Source organism: Rhinolophus sinicus, linkage group LG01 (assembly GCF_036562045.2).
Source record: "Rhinolophus sinicus isolate RSC01 linkage group LG01, ASM3656204v1, whole genome shotgun sequence".
In the NCBI taxonomy this organism is placed as follows: domain Eukaryota; kingdom Metazoa; phylum Chordata; class Mammalia; order Chiroptera; family Rhinolophidae; genus Rhinolophus; species Rhinolophus sinicus.
Window position 1 is genome coordinate 204,324,238 of NC_133751.1, and position 20,703 is coordinate 204,344,940.

The 20,703-nt window shown below is 50.4% G+C and overlaps 1 protein-coding gene across 1 annotated transcript in view; it reads left to right on the forward strand.

Annotated features, from left to right (window-relative positions):
• Positions 1–20,703, forward strand: part of TRPM8 (transient receptor potential cation channel subfamily M member 8) — a 73,283-nt gene that overhangs the window by 30,540 nt on the left and 22,040 nt on the right. The window contains exons 12-20 of the mRNA XM_019739743.2: positions 1,410–1,505; positions 2,304–2,433; positions 3,902–4,047; positions 6,263–6,375; positions 6,751–6,967; positions 13,392–13,483; positions 14,708–14,849; positions 15,961–16,132; positions 18,257–18,434. Coding sequence (XP_019595302.2) covers positions 1,410–1,505; positions 2,304–2,433; positions 3,902–4,047; positions 6,263–6,375; positions 6,751–6,967; positions 13,392–13,483; positions 14,708–14,849; positions 15,961–16,132; positions 18,257–18,434 — 1,286 coding nt within the window. The remainder of the gene's footprint in view (positions 1–1,409; positions 1,506–2,303; positions 2,434–3,901; positions 4,048–6,262; positions 6,376–6,750; positions 6,968–13,391; positions 13,484–14,707; positions 14,850–15,960; positions 16,133–18,256; positions 18,435–20,703) is intronic.

Genomic DNA, 20,703 nt, shown 5'->3' on the forward strand with positions numbered 1-20,703 from the left:
CATTTTTTCCTACTGCCTTTAGTTAAGATGATGAGTCTAGCTGGTGAGTTTTCTGATGTCTTGCTTTATGCTCTGTGCTGTATCTCAAACTAGTGGTTGCAGTTTTTCTTAATTGCAAAACTCGTTGTGGCACCTGCTTTCTGCAAGGCATCTGCCAGGGAAAAGGGACAGGGACATTATCTGCCTAAAAGTGCTCTTAGCTGCTCACGTGAAGGACGGGAGAGCCGCCACATTTTCTTTAGTGGATACCAGGGGCAGTGAATGTTTCCAGAGGGATAAGCCAGGTTTCCCCTGGAGAGGATGTGTAGCTACACCACCGTGTTCTCTCCGCCTTGCTGTGTAAGCACAGCAGGCCCGATTTCCAGCTGCCAGCACCGGCAACTCAATGCCAAAGGTTTGTCTGGTCAGGGCCAGACGACTGCCAGAAGCTGGCTCATAAAAACCCCAGCTCCCTCCCCACGTGGAGGAGATAATTCTGAGGCAGTGCCCTTCACTGGCTCCTGGGGTTGCCTGGCTGGACAGATCTCTAGCTGACCGCCATGACAGCATGTGGACAAAGCACCGTTATTGGTTCTTGCTTTTTGGATCTCACTTCCTCCCTCTTCTCTTGGTTTTCCTGGGACCACCTCACAAAGGAACTACTTGCCTCAAATCCTTGTCTCCGGGTTGCTTCTGGGGAAACTAGGTCATTACCTTGTGTGATTCTATGATTTTAGTGTGTGTGTATATTGCAAAAATCTAAATGAGACGCGGTGCTTGAAACAATTGGAAGTGTTTAGAAAACTTCCAATATTTATGGTAAAACCGTCCGTGGTATCCATACGTATGCCTTGGTAAAACCTGTGGAGATGTTTAAAAGGAATATATACGTTTAGTTTTTTCTATCTGAACAGGTTCCAGTGGAAGATACGGGGTGCTGAGTAGGAGCTGGGATTCTAACTGATGTGTTAGGAATCGAAACGTTGAGTAACACTCCAAAGAAATAAGTATAGTTTTGTGTTGTGATCGTTGAATTTAAATTATAGAAAAGTTAGAATTTAGTTTGACTATTTTTTCCAGATGAGAAATTGATTTTTATGATGAGGAGGAATTGCTTTGTCTTCAGCTGTCCCAAGTCATTCAGTTTTTCAATTGCCGTCAGCACAGTTTCTTTACCCTTTACACCTTTCCGTCTAGTTGTATGTTGTCTTTTACGATAGATAAAAGATTTTGTGTCAAATTATGCCACTGGTGAGTTGCAGAGCTGAAAAAGCACATCTGTTACCATGGATTCACACACCAAGTTACAGAGCCCTCCAACCATGGGGTGCCCTCCTGGGGCATCCTGAGCCCCGTTGTCATTCCTAGAGTAGTGCAGCCACACCCACGCCCCACTGGACATGCTGACCACATGCTCTAACCCCTCCCAGGACGTGTCTCCCATCACACGGCATCCCCTGCAAGCACTCTTCATCTGGGCCATTCTGCAGAACAAGAAAGAACTCTCCAAAGTCATCTGGGAGCAGGTAACGTGCAGGCTGCACCAGACGTGTGCTTTGTGGTGGGTGTCTGACCCTCTGCACACGCGCACGCCTAAGCTAGAATGTCCTCAACAAAAGGGAACGTCTGCTGCTGGATGAACATGGTCGTGCCTGTTGCCATGTCGACTGAGGTGTGTTTGGGAGGAGAGATCCCTGGAAGGTAGCTGTGCCAGATGGGTAACCCAGTAGGCACCTGCTTCTCAGGTGTGTGTGGGTGTGTGATTGTTTTCCAAGTGGATGAGGTTTTTAAGTTTAATTTTAAAGCTTAATTTCTAGTGTTATTGTGTAATGGACAAGAAGTAGGGCCTGGACAAATTCTGCTTCGGGAAACTTACTGAGGTTTTTCTTTCTGATTTAGCACATAATGATGTTTTGTAAATGATTTATGGACAGTTGAAAGGAAGATGCATTCTCCATTTTTAGCACACAAAATTGGATATTGAATATTGAGCTCGCACGCATGGTCTTACTAACGACGTTATCAGGCCTTCCGTGTCTCTCTCCACGTTTCCCCTCTTTGAACTGTTGCAGTGTGAGACTGGGTAGTCATGGTCTTACTGTGAGCTTCTTGTGGCACTTGCTTTGATAGTTCCCTCGTATAGGCTAATTTCATGTTCAAGACTGAGTGTATTTAGGTTCTTGTGCACCTTGCCAACTTTGCTTTGAGTCGTGATGAACAGTTTTCCGCCTTTGCCATGAGCTCATCCTCATCTGACACTAGTGTTGAACCGACCACTTCAAGGGATTATAAATTGACCCCTCCATTCCCCTCCCCTCTTGAAGACCAGGGGCTGCACGCTGGCAGCCCTGGGAGCCAGTAAACTTCTGAAGACGCTGGCCAAGGTGAAGAACGATATCAACGCAGCTGGGGAGTCCGAGGAGCTGGCCAATGAGTACGAGACCCGTGCAGTGGGTAAGCCTCCAGGACGGGAGGTCCCGTGGGTGCAGGGATGCCAGGTGGCCCATGCGGGCCTGTGGCACTCACATGCCAGGTGGCCGAAGTCAGAGGCATGTCCAAGCTCCTGATTCTGGCCTGATTCAAGGGCTGCAGACCACGTGGTCAGGGCTACACATGCCGCGGCAGAAGCCACAGGCCCCTTGCTTCTGGTGCTTACTGACTTTTCCACGAATGAAAGTGGGAACTGCTGGGCCCTGTCATCCCTCTCATTTCCCAGGCCCAGGCCTGTTGGGTTTTGGATGCCGTCAAGAAACTGTGATGGGTCTGAGGTTTTATCTGACTTTCAGGTCATCAAGTTAGCTTGCCTGTTTCACATACATATGCTGACAGAAGGCCCCAGACCCCTGGGCTTGTTACTAACGACAAAGGCAGCAGCCACAGGAGCATCTTGGGTCAGTCCCTGGGCCTCGATTCCCCTGCAGCGATGAGAAAAGGGGCTGCTGCTGCCTGTCCTGCAGCTCCCCAGTGAGGGGACTCAAGCTTCAGTGAGGGCTGCAGGTGACCTGCCCGTGCGACCCTCCAGGGTGTGATTACTCATTACCTGAAATGGAAGAGGGAGAGGCAGCACTTAGCCTTCCTCACCTGGGAGGTCTGTGCTCTGTTTGCTGTTCAGTCACCCCTAAACAAAGCTTGTCAGTGCCCTTGACTCAGAAGGTCCCGACATGCTGGAATGTGAGAAACCCACGATCAATAGCCTCCCAACAACACAGTTTCAGATGTGTTTAGTTGTTCTCTTTTCCATGTAGGAGTTTTAAGTTGGCAGTGTGGTACGTTGCAGAATGCACTCACGTTTTTCTATTATCGTAGCTAATGGAAAGTGCTCATGAGTTTAGCTTCTCTGTGTTGGAAAAAGGTGTCCAATAATTTCTTTTTAATATATTAAATTATATTAATTTCTGACTGGCCTCCATGAGGCAGTGGTTCCTCATATTTGAAAACGTTTCCTCTAAGGCGCTACACTCCAGGGTCTTTGTCATGAGGTCTCAAAATGCAAGCGCGCCCTTATTGCAATAGTTCAGCATTTCTTACCCTTTCGGGCTGTTTCGCACAGTGCCTTATCGGCAGACACCTCACCAAGGAAGCACAGAATATGAATGAGATGGGGAAGGCTGCTCTGGGAAGGGGAGGCAGCCCCACCAAAGAGGGAGCTCCCAGCACTCAGTGCAGCTCAGTTCAATGAGCACTGGTTGACACATGGTGTCTTGAGGGGCTGTGTTGGGGGTGGTGTGCGAAGGGAAATCCCCCACGTTCAGTAAAGAGTTACGTTTTGCTGGCATTCCCTACGCCTTTTGCAAACCAGGGCACTCACACCCCGGCTTTCGTTGAAGTCAGGGTTTGGCTAGGGGACAGGGGGACAGACAGTTTTGCGTACTGGCCAGCCCTCCCTCCAGCTCCCTTCTCTCTGGTGCTACTGTGACTGCAGAGCTGTTCACGGAGTGTTACAGCAACGACGAAGACTTGGCAGAGCAACTGCTGGTCTATTCCTGCGAAGCCTGGGGTGGAAGCAACTGCTTGGAGCTGGCAGTGGAGGCGACGGACCAGCATTTCATCGCCCAGCCCGGGGTTCAGGTAAACAACATAGTCACCAAACATCACGTCCAGAAACAGGCCTTTTGCATCAGATGCTGTTTGTGACAGCATCAAAAACCATAATATTAACAGCGAAACTTCTCCAACATAAAAGTTGTGGCAGGGAAGGGGGGTAGTGTTGCAGAAGACGGCAGCTGTAGGCATCAGTAGAGATTGTTGCTTCAGGAGATGGTGCCCGAGAGAGAGTATTCTGTGAGTCTCCACAAAGCCAACAGTACAGAACCATAATTATGGGCTGGGTCTCTGAATCTGGGGTCTGGGTCCCAATCCACTGTATCCCTACCCAGGTGTGGTGATAGGCCAGGTTATACGAGCTCTCTGGGCCTTGGTTCCTCACCAGTGAAATGGGCACACTAAGGGTTACAGGGAAGGGATGTTGTGAGGATTCAATGAGATAGTATTTGAGAGGTACTGGCCCTTGATGTCAGCTGTTGTTACAGTTATTAGTAGTCGTTACAGTTATTAGTAGTCGTTACAGCAGTAGAGAAACTAGTATGAAATGGGTAGAGCCAGTGGAGAGGATTTTCTGCATCAAATTAAATTAATAGCAATTTGCACCTGGCATCTCAGGTTGCAGAGTGGATATTTTCTACCCATAATCCCAGTGGGAGGGGTCTGGGTATGAAGTGGAGGGTAGGGAAGAAATGGGCTGGCTGACACCTGTCTGCCACACCTAACCGTGATCACATTTCATCTGCACAGCACACTTCCAGGTGAATAGCCTCCCATTTTACTGATGAGGATTCAGGAGCTCAGACAGGTTCTGGAACATTCTCCAGGTTGCACTGCTAGGAAGTAGCAGAACGGGGATTTGATTCCCTATTAATTTTCCATCTTATGCATGATACCGTGCAGCTAATAATTAGCACAGCGTTTACGCAAAACTCATTTGTGACTGCAGCTAAGCTGGATCACACGGGAGAAATCACTTATGACAAGGAACACACAAAGAAGGAGTCTTGCTATTGCTTCCTTTCAGCCTCTGCACCCGAGCAGGCTGGAGCAAGGCTGGCGCCGGGTCAAGGTTGCCCAGGAGTCGGGCCAGCTGTCAAGGCAGCCATGTCTTGCTCACAGCTTCTTAGGCCCCAAACCCCATCTTGCTGGTGTCCTAGAGCTTTGGGCCTGGGGGACGCTGACTCATGCTCCCATCCTGAGGGTTTCAGCTAGATGCCAGTTCACGGAAAGTCTCCCTGCAGGCCTGCGAGACCAGGGAGTTTGCTTGCTGTAGGCAGGCTGCTTTGTGGGGTCAGATGTCACAGGTGGCCCTGGAACCCGAGCTAGGGGAGAGCTTTCTGTGACTGGGGGCCTAGTGGTGCCACTTGGTGACAGCCTGCTAGCTCATCATCCCGGCGGGCACATGAGGAGGGCTGGATATCACCTGTCTTCGTTTGAGGCCTCCCCGAAGCAGGCCCCAAATTGAGGATTTGAGTGTCCTGGAAGCACCTGAGGGGAGTAGGGGCAGTGAGAGGGGCAGGGAAGGAAGCAGACACAGGTGTGCTCCAGGAGGAAGTTATACTGTGCAAAACGGGCCAGCAGGAGAAGCCAGCCTCTCCTAGAGGGAAGTGACAGGGGTGTGGGTAGGGCAGGCCTGTTCTAGCCCTCCCGGACCCACGTTTCCACCGGCCCTGCCAAGAGACACAACAGTCCCCTTGGGACAGACACGTTCTTTTTTTGAGAGCTGTGCATTTCTTTGATGGGGTCCAGTCTATGCTCACCCCTTTTGTGTTGACGTACTGTGTGGCTCTCGAGGCAACCTGAGTTTTCTGACAATCACCTTTATGGGGGGGTCCCTCATCCCACCTCTCAGGGATTGGGACGGGCTGCCAAAAGCTTTTTCTTGCATTTCAACTCAGATTCATGTTGAGATGACAGTGGTTGCTCCCTTTTCGGGCTCTGAGTTTGATTTCAGGCAGGTAGAGGAGGGGTCACGCCTTCCATATCCCAGGCAGGATTTGTTATTTTCAACCATGAAATGAATCTCACCACATAGAACCCAATTTAAGGAAGGACTGAAAATCAAACAGAATTTAAATTGTCATAGTTCCTTGGAAGCCAGGCAACTAATAGAAAAGAAGAACTTTAATTCAGGTAGTTATTTTGGGGAGGTGTGAGGGCTGGGAAGAAAGGTTGCATACCCTGCCGCGTTTTGATGCATTAATAAGGACCCATGTCCTTTGTCTCTGTCTCCCCGTAGAATTTTCTTTCCAAGCAATGGTATGGGGACATTTCCCGAGACACCAAGAACTGGAAGATTATCCTGTGTCTGTTTATTATACCCTTGGTTGGCTGTGGCTTTGTGTCATTTAGGTATGAAACCAAAGCACGTAATCGCACATGTGTGTGTGTGTGTGTGCATTCCTATGTAAAGAACTTAAGGCCTGCAACTTATGACTTTCACTCCACTGCCTACAATTAGGTCTGGGATGGTCTCTGGCTTTTCCTGGGGTTGATTTCAAACAGGTAGAGGTGGGGTCTTGTCTTCTCTCTCCGTGGCAGGATTTGGGCCTGTTAACCCAGAAGTGCCAAGGGCTGCATTGTGGCTGGGTCAGTCTTGGGACACAGGGTTGACCCCGCCCCACCCCCTCTGTGGGTCTAGACTCATCAATGTGCAGAGGGAGGGTGGCAGCCCCTGGCTGTGCTTGCGGGGACGGGGACAGGGACGGCTCTTCCCTCCCCGCCCAGGAAGAAGCCGATGGTCAAGCCCCGGAAGCTGCTGTGGCGCTACGTGGCCTTCTTCACGTCCCCCTTTGTGGTCTTCTCCTGGAACGCCGTCTTCTACATCGCCTTCCTCCTGCTCTTTGCCTACGTGCTGCTCATGGATTTTCACTCTGTGCCACACCTGCCCGAGCTGGTGCTCTACGCGCTGGTCTTTGTCCTGTTCTGCGATGAAGTGCGACAGGTAGGATGCCCCACCCCGGGAGGTCACCTCCGCCTTTCCTCAGTGGGCGGAGTCTCCCGAAGGCCCAGGAGGAGCAGACGTTGCTTCTCAAGTTCCAAAGGCATTATTTTCCCCAGATAATTAATTGTTCGCAATAGGTGGTAGCCACGAACTCAATGAAAATGACCTTTCGGCATCGTGGCATCCTAGCGAGATCTCCCAGCACCAAGCCCACTCTTTCCTCTGTCATTAACGTTAATGGATGGGGAGGCCGTTACTCAGCACCGGGCAAGTGTTCCAAGAGCAGGTTGACCTTGGACGGTAAACCCACTCCTGTCATTGGGAGCCAGTTGTGTTCTGGCCATTGCCGTCCCCGGGGAGGCAGCGGGATGATTGGAAGGGGAGGTAGGAGGGCCTTCCAGCTAAGAGCATCTTCATGCCCAGTGTGTCAGTGACAGTGTGGGGAAGTCAGAGAAGTTTCTGTGGGTTTCAGTGAGTTTGTGTGACTTATTCGTGGTGCTTTTCTGCAGTTTCTTGCAATCTGCTGTTTTTGGCATCTTCTCTACACCACTGAATCCAAAACTTGGCACGTTGCAGACGCTCAGTTAGCAGTTGTTGAATAAATAAATACTGATGACGGTGAGGGACAGTGCTGTCCCTAAACCATTAGTCATCCCAGAAAATCTTTTCAGACTTAGCAGTTTACAAATTATTGGAGAACTGCTGTTGCCGTCGCTTCTGTTGTCTCTTCCGAGCCCAAACCCAACATCACATCTATTCAGCAAGTATGGCCTAGGTGCCAAGTGCCACGACGGGTTTGGAGGGGCAAAGGATGCTGTTCGTGACCTCACAGAATCGCCACCCAGTCGAGGAATCCTAAATGGGTCTCAATTGTTGTGCCAACTCTAATAGATGTCTTCTGTGGCTTCGAGGAATTCTGAGTTGAGAAAGACTCCGAGGCTTTGTCTGTTCTCAACAGAAAGCTGTCCTGATCGGTTAGTGATGTCTGCTGTGGGCACAAGGGTGGGGAGAGTGCAGGCGCCAGGGCCCTACACCTGCCTTCTGTGGCCCAGTCGGTGGGACATGCACACGGGGGATGGTGATGGGGTGGAGGTGGCAGAAGAATAATGTAAGTGACACAAGTCAGTGTCTAGCATGGCAAGATGATCAGATTTTCTGTCTACCAGCAACTTTCCCCAGGACAGGTTCCTGCTGGCGTGTAAAGGGTTTCTGTGACTTCAGATCAGCCTCGTTAGAGCCCCAGGCATTGGCTCATGAGGTCACAGCCTAGTCTAGCTCACGCCTTCCTATTGTCCTGTAGCACCACTGTGACAAAGCACCACCAGCTGGGTGACTTACACATCAGAAATTCATCGTTTTGTCCCTGGAGGCCTGAAGTCTGAGATCAAGTTGTCAGCAGTCCTGGGTCCTTCTGAGGCTGTGAGGGAGAATCTGTTCCAGGTCTGTTTCTGGCTTCGGGAGATTTGCTGGCAATCTCTGCCATTCCTTGACTTGTAGATGCATCACTCGAACTCTGTCCTCAGGCCCACGTGGCATCCTCCCTGTGTGCATGTGTGTGTCCTCCTTTCCCCTTGCCATGAGGACACCAACCATCTTAAACCAGGGGCCCATTCTATTCCAGGATGACCTCATCTTAACTAATGACATCTGCGGGGACCCTATTTCCAGGCTCACATTCTGAGGTGTGTGGGGGTTAGGACTTCAATGTATGAATTTGGGAGGGACACAATTCAACACACAAATACCTTCCATACAGTCTCTTTCCGCTCAGCTGCCATCTTCTCCTTGCTAGCTCTCTTTTTGTCTTACTGTGTGTCAGCAGCAAGGAGGTGGCAATATCCTGTTTGAGAGAAGCAGAGAAAGATAGAGGGAGAATCAGTATTAAAAACCCGAAGGGGCCCAGGCCAACATGAGAAAGTTAACCAAGAACCTTTTCACTAGGAACCTCCCGAGTTACATCGTGGTAGGAGCTGCCTCTGCATGAGACCACATGTGTTCCCTTCTCCCAAAGCTGTGTAGTCAGATTCTGGGGCCCTGGCTTCCTTCCTTTGCTCCACTTCCAGGGTGGTTGACCACTTTTTAAAGACACATCAGAGAGAAAAAGATAGCATTCCTGGTTTAGCTTTTGCAGAGGAAGGGGACATGAGCGTGGAGGGCTTTGTCACACTGGAGGGGGAAGCCCCGAATCTCATCCCATCTGAGTGGCCGGCAGACCCCTTGTCTGCCATGGACTGGGAGGCCCTTTCAGCCACCACTGTCCTCCCAGTAGTGGACTTTGTGCCAAAGGATCTCGGCTGGTCTGTGGATGTCAGTGGACTTGAAGGGCAACCGTCCGCTCCTGGCAGAGGCAGTGGGGCCACCTGGGAGGTCATGCAGGACTCTGGGGGCCCTAGTGGTTTGGGTCACGGGCATGTCACCCCAAGCTGTGTGGGCTTTGTGGATGTGACAGGGGAGCAGTGTAGGCACCAGAACAGGCATGGGGTTTGTGTAACCTTGAGTGTCACATGTCACGGCTCTGGTGTCTTTACCTCAGGTGACCATCCTGACATCTTCAATGAAGTCACTGAGTAGGATTGAGGAACAGTGAATTCCTCCCCCGTGGGGAAATCAGTCAGGAGCTCAAGGAAGCAGAGAGAGCGGGAGGGCAAGGGAAGAGGAAATCAGTAGGGGCTGCAAATGGTACAGTGTGGAGGCGACTTAACCTCTTTGACCTTCGGGGTCCTCATCCTTCAATGGGCATCTTTCCTACTGCAAGAAGTATTGAGAAGGAGAGGATGGGGAGCCTCAAACGGTCGCCTCGTCCATCTTATCCGGCATCGGCTCCTTTGTGCGTGTTCAGCTCCTCACATGTGCTCGGCTGTTGCCTAGAATTGGGTGGCATGGAAGTGACCTGATTCAGAGATTCATTTCTGATTCATGTTGGATCCTCAGGGATTGGGCATTGGTTGAGGAGCTGGCATTGATGTGTCTCTGGCTAGTGTGTGTGTGTTTCTAAGAAACGAATTGATGAGAAGGGTCTTCATGATTCAACCCCAGAGCTGTGCCCTGACTGAGTAAGTGAGGAGCCAGGAAAGCAGTGCTGGGACATGGGGGAACCTGGCATGAGGCTCAGGGGGGTTCTTTTGAGCAGAGGGTACTGTCGGTGGCTGCTTCTTGGAGTGGCTGATAAAAAGGAAAAGTCCTTTTCCTGCCCCTCAGTCACGCTCCCAACGTTTCTCTACTAGTCCTGTTCCCGACCCTGCCTCCCCTGTTGCATCGAGACACAGAAGCTGCTGTGAAAGTCCAAACATTGTTTGGTTCCTCTGGGCATCTTAAGAAGCCATAAGGTCTAGAGAGAGGACTTATTCTGGGGTGCTCTGCAGGGCTAGCCTTGGCCTGGGTGGAAGATGCAGGGAGACACGTCTTGGTTTAAGCCAAATGCCTCATTTGTGCGGTCTTTCTTTCAGTGAGTATTTATTGAGCACCTACCATAGGCCAGGCACTGTTCTAGGCACTGGGGATGCAGCAGTGAACCAACAGACAAATATCTCTGTCCTGTGGAGCTTTCCACCAGTTGGAGATGATTGACAGGGTTATTTCTGGGAGCGTTCCAGGACAGCAGAGCGACACTGAGTGAGCGAGTCATAACATTTGCCAGGAGGTTGGCCCAGAGGACTTGCCACAGTGAAATTTGTCCTTAAGTCACACACACCTCCAGACAAAATTGGATGTACATTTAACTACGCAGTCACTTATTTGGGCCATGCAGGGAGGAGACTCAGGGCATGTGTGTTTTGCTGGGAGAAAGGCCCTGGACAGGTGTAGTGTGAAATGGTGCCCAGGAGAGACACGTGCAGGGACGCTGAGTGGGAGCAGCCCGTGGGCAGGTGCAGGAACCTTGGGGAGGGGAGTAGGCTGTGGAGGGGGCTGGGTAAGGCCAAGGTCATTCCCAGGGCCTGCCTGGAGGAAGCGATGCCCACACAGTCTGGCCAAGTCCGAGCTCCCCTGTCGGGTGATGTTTGATACATAGGGTGGTGATGAGGACGTAAAGGGTTTCTTCTCTTTCTTTCTGAAAGTTTCTTCTGAATGGGCCGGTTTCAATTCAGCAGTATTGCAGGTTAGCCGCATAGGTTCAAGGGCAGCTCTATGCTTTGAAGACAGCTCTGACTCTGTGGTCTGTGAGCCAGTCTGCTCAGCACAGCCTTCAGGACGCTTGTCACGCAAGGAAGCTGACACTCGGGGTCGCTGTTTTCCTTCTTGTCTGCAGACGCCTCCATTTGGAATCAATCCTCTGATTGGTTTCCTCTAACAACCGGTTCTGCCGGCCTGGTGCCGTCTCAGTTAAGCTCATTCACGCTTGTCAGGAAAACCAAAACCGAGCAGGATGTTACTGTCTTAGATTGTGTGTGGGTGTCACAAAGTGTGCTCTTCAGTGTCTCCCCATGTCCCCTTCCCCTGGGGGCAGATGTCAAGATGCTAAATTGGAAATTTTAACCCAGGCAGTCAATAAGCTCAAATATAGTCATTCAATAACTCTTGGGTCCACTAAATAGATTATGGATGTTTGTTTGAAATTTAAAATAAGTTCCACCATCTCTTCATGAAGAGCACTGTGCAATCTTGAGGCCCTTTGAACCCCCAAATCCTGAAAGATAAGATGAAATATGGTCCCGGTACTCCACGAAGGTAGCTCAGAACTGGCATTCCATTCAGAAAAGAGGCCTCTATTCATTATAAAAAGGTATGTTTTTTTTCCTTTTTATAGGAAAAGGAAAAAAACGGCAGTGCCTCGGAGACCCAGGATTGATTAGGGTTTCTCCCATCATGCAGGCCAGGCTTCTGAGGGTTTCGTGGGCAGAGGCGGAGCTGGGCTGGGGCCCACAGACCAGGGTTTCAAAAGGGGTGCAGGCAGCAGTTGGGGCTTGTCCCAACCACCCTTGTCTTGCAAATGGTTTATGGTGAGTGGTAATCCAAGTCACTAGGACCACCCAAATAGACAGTTAGGGATTCCAACCTGATTTCTGAGCTCACAGTAAAGCATGGTCAAACCTGGGAGATTTGAATATCTCTTTGGTGCTTGATTTCCTAAGGCACTTACCCCCTTGGTCCATGAAAGTTGATATTTGCATTTATATAAATTATATTAATAAGTGCTATTTGCATTCATAAACAAATACAAGGAAATACTTCTCAAGAAACCAGTGATGCTTTTGGAACCACTTCCAGGTCTATGATTGCGGGATCTCTGTGGCATCTAAAGAAGCAATGTGACGTTGGGGAGAGGAAACTGAGCTTAAGAAATCTGAGGCCACCACTTGCTGGTCATCTGCCTTAGGGCATATCCCTTAGTTTTCTTTTTTTCTGGGACTGGGTTTCAGCTGCTAAACAGGAAATATAATATCTGAATATCAGACACAGCCATACTGGTGAGTCTATTTAGTAAGATTGAAAAGTGCCATGTTCCTTTGATGACACTGTTTGCCTGCCCGACACAAGAAAATCTGGTGCCCTTCTTATCTGATCACCCCTGGGGCTTTGGTCTTACCTCCCCTTCAGCCCTTATCCCATTTCATTTTAAACATGTTTAAATTCTGTCCTTCCCAAGGGTCAGTGGATTCCTTGAGGCTCAGCATTGCACCTGGTGCCCTGTCTTGGTGTCCCAGGAGCCTGGCACCGGGGTTTGGCACCTCGTGGGATCTCAGTAAACATGTTTGAATGGAGAGATGTGTGAAGGGTTAGGTGACCATGCTGGGACCGCCCAAGTCCAGCACATGGAGTACAGAGAGGCTGGCCAGATGCAGTGTTCCAATGGATAATCCTTTCCCCCTTCATCTCAGTGTTGTCCTGACACGCGTTATTCTGAGAAATCACAACCAGTGCATATACATCGTGATGAAAGGGCACTGAGGCACACTGTTCCTGTCACTTAGTTCTGTGACCACATCTGTCCTCACAGGTGCCACATGTAGCTCCCTATGCAAATAAAAACAAAACAAAACAAGGTTCCTTTTTATCAAGATGTTTTATTATTACATACCAGAAAATTTTTACAATAAATACACAAATCTATGATGATGACAATATGGGTAACACCCTGTAGAGTTGTGCAGTGCACAGCCTACACCACTGTACGTGGTGGGCTGGGAATTCCACATTTGCCCCCACAGGTTGTACCCATTCTCTGCGGGTTCATCTTTCAAGCACAGGAAGGATACAGGAGTCTCATCTGTTTGTTGACTTTGTCAGCAACACATGAGTAACAGAACAGCAAGCATGCAACTTAGTTTCCAGTAACCCTGGAATAGTATGCGGCATGTGTTAGGGCTCCCTCGGCCCATCACTGGCTCCAAAAGGATCCAGAAAAAAATGTGTGAACATGAAAAGCCAGGAAGCATGTGACGTTCCCAAGCTGCTCACGTGCCCGCTCTCCCTTTCTGTGATGCAGTGGTACATGAATGGGGTGAATTACTTCACTGACCTGTGGAACGTTATGGACACGCTCGGCCTTTTTTACTTCATCGCAGGCATTGTCTTTCGGTAAGTAGCCCTCACCACTTCGCCCAGTTTCCGGGGGTTTTGGATTCTTTAGGGAGAAAAGGTGAAGGGAAGATCTTTGATGATGAAAGCCAAGATAAGCCTGTTCAGCCCATTCCATTCGAAATTACTACAAAAGACTGCTATCTCTGCGTCTAGACACAGCTTGGTTGGGAGAAGTTGCGTTTCCTCTCTTCCACCCACCTGGGCATCTGTCATTGGAAAGGGGTTCTTTCCGGTGTTTCTCTCTGTGCTCGTAGAACTTGGGGAGAGAGAAGTAGAAACTGAGGAGAGGAGAGAGTGATGAGCGTGTTACATGTCGCACAGCACTTTCCTCTTGGGCCATGTGATCTTCTAAAATGCCCGTCACTTCCACTGATTGCTAGTGATGGAGCCCGCCCTCCCAGTTACAAGCGTATTTCCTTGTCGAAAACCAATCACATTACAAAAAGCAATCCAGAATTAGGGTTGAAGGCAAAAAGCCATGTGTAATCCACGTGATAGAGAAATTGGGGTCTGCCCCACACTGCGGCTCACACCGCCCGTGCCCACGTCCCTCCAGGCCTGCCTTCCCCAAAGAGCTTCAAGGTGAAGGTCAGGGTTGTACTTGAGCAGCCAACGGGATGTCCCTTTGCAGACAAGCCTGACCATCTACATTCACACCTACTCAGAACACGACGGCTACAATGAATGCTCACTCTACAAGGGATTTCCTCCCCCAGGAACCTCCCTTTGTGCTTGGGTTAAGGGTCCACCATTTGAATCACAGCTGGTTGGGCAGGGCTTCTAGAACGTTCCAGCTGGAAAGCACATACGGCTTTTGCAATGAACACATTGGCATGCGGTTAGCTAATGAAATGATCTTGTGCACATGAGGGACGTTTCATTAGGGGAAACCTGGCAGGGTCAGGTCCCCAGGGGTTGGGCTGGGGTGGGCACTGGGAGCATTATAGATGCCTCATGAGCAAGGAAGGGAGTCATGGTGTGTCTGGTTCCCGGTGGTGGGATTTGAGGACGAAGAACGGAAGCGGCGGGAACCTCTGAAAACTGTTTAATGTGACATCCTCACCTCTCCTGGAGTCCACTTTGGTCTTCAGCGACTGATAGGTGGGTGGTACCATCGCCTGTTTCCACTCTCACTCCCTTGTCTCTCGGTTATTTTTGAAAAACAAAACTTTGAATTGTCTTGTCAATATCTCATAGATTCTGTTCCCCTTCCTTCCATAGGCTCCACCAGTCCAATAAAACCTCTCTGTATTCCGGACGAGTCATTTTTTGCCTGGATTACATTATATTCACTCTAAGGTTGATCCACATTTTTACTGTAAGCAGGAATTTAGGACCCAAGATTATCATGCTGCAGAGGATGGTAAGAATGAAGAATATTTGTAGCTGTCGATTTTCTTGCTGTATCCCAAGTTGCTTTCATTGTTGATGGGAGGATTTTGTCCATAGAGTGATGGTTGCCTTTCACAGTCAGTAAGGTGTGCTTTCTTTGATGTGTTTTCATCAGGGGCCTCTCCCAGGTTGAAATTTAACAAGAGATGACTGTTACGTGCAAGCAGCATGATTCAGCAGATTGCTCATAAAGATGTCTGTTTCGATTTTACACTTTCATTTGAGTCTTAACAATTCACTAAGAGCAAAGGCAGGATACGGACGTTTAGACCCATGTTATAGACGTGGACAGTTGGGTCCAAGAGGGTTCCTGTGTTTGTCTGGAGATATGCAGTGAGCTGGAAGCACAGCAAGGGTGGGAACTGCGGTCTTATGACCACGGAATATAGAGGTAGTGATATCAAGAGCAGACCCTTTCATAAGGCAGCGGAGAGGTAATTGCCTACTGACCTTGTTACTTTCCTAAGCTTGTTTTCCAGATGACCCGAACCTCTCGTGCTTCTGTCTTTCAGTCAGATGGGCATTTGCATTAGCTCATCTGGAGGTTCCTTTCCAACCCTGAGGTTCTTTGAGTTTGCGGTTTGAATTCAAAGCATATCTGAGGCATCGAGTCACCATGAAATCATGCTGTGTGTGCAAAAATTTCTTTTATGAATTAAACTGTGCATTCTTGTTTAATAAGCATAGCTTTTATTTTTCTCCAAAAAGAAAACAAACAAACAAACAAATAACTAAGGGAATAAGTTAGGGATTCAAAGGGTGTGAGCATTGTGAGATATAGAAAAGCAGAAGATGCTCCAGGGTCCCTTGTCTGCTCTCAGGCCGGTCTCACATTCAGAAAAGCGGTTGCTGAGCTGGTTTGCAGACCTGCAAGCAGAAATGCTCTCAGTCAGTTTTAATTCTGGAAAGTAGATGTCCCCAGACCTAAAGGTGATGATGGCCAATTTTCAAAATTGATGAGCCAACGCTGGGTGACTTAGATTCCCCGGGGCCCTGGGACCTCTGCTGTCTCCATGGTCACCTGGGCAGACTAGCCGTCGGGGGCGCCATCCTGACTCGGTTCTGTTGTCCTCCCTTGACAGCTGATTGATGTGTTCTTCTTCCTGTTCCTCTTTGCCGTGTGGATGGTGGCCTTTGGTGTCGCCAGGCAAGGGATCCTGAGGCAAAATGAGCATCGCTGGAGGTGGATATTCCGCTCGGTCATCTATGAGCCCTACCTGGCCATGTTTGGCCAGGTGCCCAGTGACGTGGATGGTGAGCCTGGCTTGGCCCAGGTGGGGACAGCTGGGAAGAGGCAGTTGCTTCTAGAACCAGCCTCCAGGGCTCCCCATTCTGACCTTCAGGGGCCAGCCTGGAAGCACACGGCTGGGGTTGGGCCCACACCAGGCAGTGAATGCAAACCCTTGAAACCTTTTCTTTGCTCCTGAACAGAATTTTACGTGCAAGCTTGTAACCTACATTTCAGCCTGCAATTTTTAAACCTTTTAAAAAATAGTGTTGCTCAGATTTTCAACAGCAACGTGGCAATGAGAGCTGCAAGCCTCACTCGTTTAGAAATGAGTGTTGGGAGTTGTACTCTCCTCTGTAACTGGGCACCCATTTATTTTAAAAAGAACAGTATTGAAAAATTTGCACTGGAACCTGGAATTTAAACTTCCAGCATCAGCCTGCTGCCAACTCTTTTTTGGAGGCTGGCTAATGGGGGCATAGATGGCATGAATTTGCCCACACCCAGCTGACATTAGGAAAGCGTGGGGCATGTGCAAACTGGTGTGTGTTTTGAATGAGCTGTCTAAAGTATCTTTATGACGCTGACAAAGCCTGGGCTTGTCAGGTCCTATCCTGCCACCCAAAATGGATCCTGATGCATTCCCTGCCCTGTTGGGTGCATTTCTCAGTTCCGTGGGCTTTTCTCCATCACCCTCGTGGCCTCACGCAGTTTTTCTGGCTCATTTCTGCTGCAGTCTCTTCCAAGATCTGAGAAATGGCTCTTTGTCCGTGCAGTGACGGAAAGCCACCTTGTTGTCATTATTCCCCATCTGCACACTGCGCTTACCCTTTTACACACGTGAGCATGATTTGTCCTCACGACAGCCCTCCACGTGGTGCTTTTTGTCCTTTGGGAGGCAGCTCACGGTAACCCGAAGAGCAAGTGGCAGCGGGGTTCCAATCCTGGTCAGCTGTGGAGGCGCCCCGGGAGGGCCTTGACTTCCCTGTGTCTCTGTTCCACTGCAGTGAAACCGGTGCAGCCCCACCTTCCCTGCAGGACATGGCACCCAGCGGCACCCCCTCACGCACACGCTCAGACAAGGACCCCTAGCCCAGAGCAACTCTTGGAGGGCCAGTCGCTTACACCCGCTACCTTCTCGGAGATTTCTCAGCACATCTCTGAAAGTTCTCCATCCTCCCTCCAGACTCAGACTTCCTCCCAGCAACCCACCCCTCCCCCCTGCACGGCCCATTCTAGGATCTGTCACCACCACTCACACAGTTGTGTAAATCACAAGGCTCTGTGTCACGTCCTTGTATCTAATTCACCAGCTGGTTTTGTTGGTTTGTCTCCTAAATGTCTTTGAAATCCAACTACTTTTGACTACCCCCACCGCCACCCCCCCAATATCCCCCCAACCCCCACTATCCTGGTCGCCCGTCTACCTGCATGGCTCTTAGTGGTGACCTCCACACGGTCCCTCTGGCTGCTTGCCATCTGTGCTGTAGCCACAGCGATCTTTTAATAAAGAGACTCTGATGTGTCTTTCCTCTGCTTAAAGCAATCTCATGGCGACCCGTTGTTTTTATTATAAAGATTTTAAAAATCAACATGTCTGCCACTGCACGTGTCATTCCCTCATTTCCACAGACGTTTCCTGCCCCCGACCACAGGGCCCGTCTGGATGCTCTGGGCGCCCACGTCTCCACAGTTACATAGTTGGCTCCTGCTTGTTTTCAGCTGGCAGCTCAGAGACCCTTCCTCCGTGGGGATGCTGTTTCTGGAAAAGCGGCCTCTGTTTAAGCCCACTGTCTACACTGTGCATGTCTTTCTGAGCACTTCTCACGGCCTGAAATTTTAAACTTGTGTGGTTGGTTATCTGCCTACACAAAGCAGCTGCAGCTCCCAGAGGGTCAAGGTCATGTCTACCTCACCCTTCATCTCATCTCCCATCCTAGTCAAGTACCTGGCTCATACTAGCTGCTCAGTAAACACTCACCACTTAGACAGGTAAATGCGTGATCCCAAGGCGTACACCTTGTTTGGACAAAGTGCCTTAGAAGGGTGCCCAGCACGTCACATGATCTTTGTCCTGTGTCCCTCTGGGGTGCCCCAGCACGGCCCCCTCCAGGGGCCCTCACTTTGCCTTTTGGTGTCTACGTCCTCAGGTACCACGTATGACTTCGCCCACTGCACCTTCACTGGGAACGAGTCCAAGCCTCTGTGTGTGGAGCTGGATGAGCACAACCTGCCCCGCTTCCCCGAGTGGGTCACCATCCCCCTGGTGTGCATCTACATGCTGTCCACCAACATCCTGCTGGTCAACCTGCTGGTCGCCATGTTTGGGTGCGTGCTCATGCGGCCGCTCTCCGGGTGTCTGTGCCAGGTGGGGCGGGGGAGCTGGGGACAGCGCGGCCCATGCCCACCCTCGGGCCTGGTGGTCTGGATGGGGTGGGGCCTCACAGAATACAGTGCGTCCCTATTAGCCGTGCTGTAAGTCGGTTTGATACCAAAGACCAGAGCCTGTCACACCTTCCAGAACCCCACTCAGTCACCTCCCGTGAACTCCGTGATGTGGGCACGATGGAGGCTGCGATGCAGTTAGTTCCGTCTCCAAGGTTTCTGTTTCCTGTGGGATTCAGCGGTACAGAAGCCCAGTTGCTGCTTTGAAGATTTCAGTTTAACTACAAATTCAGAGTCCGGAGAGTAACTCTCCTTTGGAGATTCCGTCTAGTGAGGGTGAGGGAGAATGTGATGGTGACACTAAAATATTTGTATTGCTTTTGGCGATCCTCCGAATACACTTTGAAAATCAGGGTTTCCATGTCCTCTTCGTCTTTCTTAGGAGGGTTTCCAAGAGCCCCACGTGGCAGTTGCATTGGGTGGGAGCGCCTTAGTTTTATGCTGTTGCTGTAAGGTAGGAAGTCAGTTTCAGTACATGAATCCTGGCACAGACAGACAGACACCATTTGGCAATAAGATACAAATTAAAAAGTCATTTGTGAAACTCTGGAGTGGAAGAGAAACCCTGAGCTGGGGCCGAGGTGGGGGCTGGGGTACCTGCCTTTGGGGACGGTACCCCTCAGGGGGCTGAGCAGTGAGTGGAGGTCTGGTTTTTCTGTGTACAGAGAAGTCTTGCTCTAGTCCAGCTGCTACGTTGGGGCCGCAATGCTATTTCTAAAACGTCACTGCTCTGCTTAACGCTGTGGAAGGATTTCTGTGTCTCCCCATGGCGTTCAGGGTGAGTTTTAGGCTCCTCAGCTCCCCCAGCCCCACCCACGCCTCCCCAATGCCATCTTTGATCCGGCCTTTGAACAGACCTTTAGGTTTGAGCTCCGCTGTTTGTCCTGGGCGGGCACCCACGTGTCTGTCCCTACACAGGTGGTCTGCCATGCCACACGACTTTGCAGGGATTACCTGTTTCACCTCGACTTGCTCCTGTCCCATTCCTTGCTTGCCCTTTAAGGAACCAAGCATCATCCTCTGCCAGAGTGGTCCCCGATGCCCTCCCCACTTTGCAGAGAGACTCCTTGGGCCCCTTGCACGGTGACAGCCTTCTCTCCTTCTAGACAGTAAGCTCTGGAGAATGGAGCCTGTACCTGTCACAGCGCCTGGTACCTATGGGTTTGTCTGTTGAATGAAAAGACCATGTTCTTTCCCATGTTTTGTTTGTTACTCAGTTACCGTTAGACATGTAGTTGCCAGGTCTGTTATTTACTGAGAAGCTTCAATGGTGAAAAACAGGCCAGCAAGGGAGTCATCGCACAGATGGATAAGAATTGCTCTGTGCCAGGTGCCCAAACCACGAAGACCATGCGGCCATTGGTCCCACGTGGACTTAAAGGGGGACGGCAGCCCTTCCTGGCACTGCCCCAGCGGCTGGCCAGGGAGGACTCAGGAGTCCAGAAGCCCGTGTGGCTCACGGGAAGCTGTACCATGGCATGCAGCCAGAGTCCCCATGTCTGAGCTTGCAGAGAGAGGTGGTAGTAGTGGGTGATTCTGTGTTCACGTCAGGGCAGGGAAGGGAGGACTTCCCAAACTTGAAGCAAGAGTGGGGGGGGGGAGATGGGATGGTTTGGGGTCCTATTTTAAAGTGACAACTCCATAGCCCCACTAATATAATTTCTACAGAAATTAAACAGGCCGACAGCTCCCAATGCGATGACCTGTGAGCTACAGGAATTCAGTAAAACTCAGTGAGGCCCAGAATAGATTACTCAGAGCTTTCCCAAGTCTGTGTGCTGTGTGCGAGGTGTTCACAAAAGCCCTGCTTCAGGACCGTGACACATCTGTAATCCCTTACCTGCATAGCAATCACAAAATGGTAGAATTTGGAGCCCTGAGGGGCTGGCACCCAGCCTATCATTTCCTGGGTGGGGGCATGAAAGTCCAGCATCTCAGTGTCTGTGGCCCTGGCCAGGCCACATGCTGTCAGGCTGGCCGGAGTCCATTCGAGGCTTGAGTGCAGATCTCTTCCCCACGAGGCCGAGCCATTGCACTGTACCCCACTGGCTCCCCATTCACTAAGTGTGACAACTTGGGGACATGCCTTTCCTTGGGGGGCCTCCTAGACTAGTCTTGGGTTAAACCAGAGGCCTTTTCTTTGTTAACACCT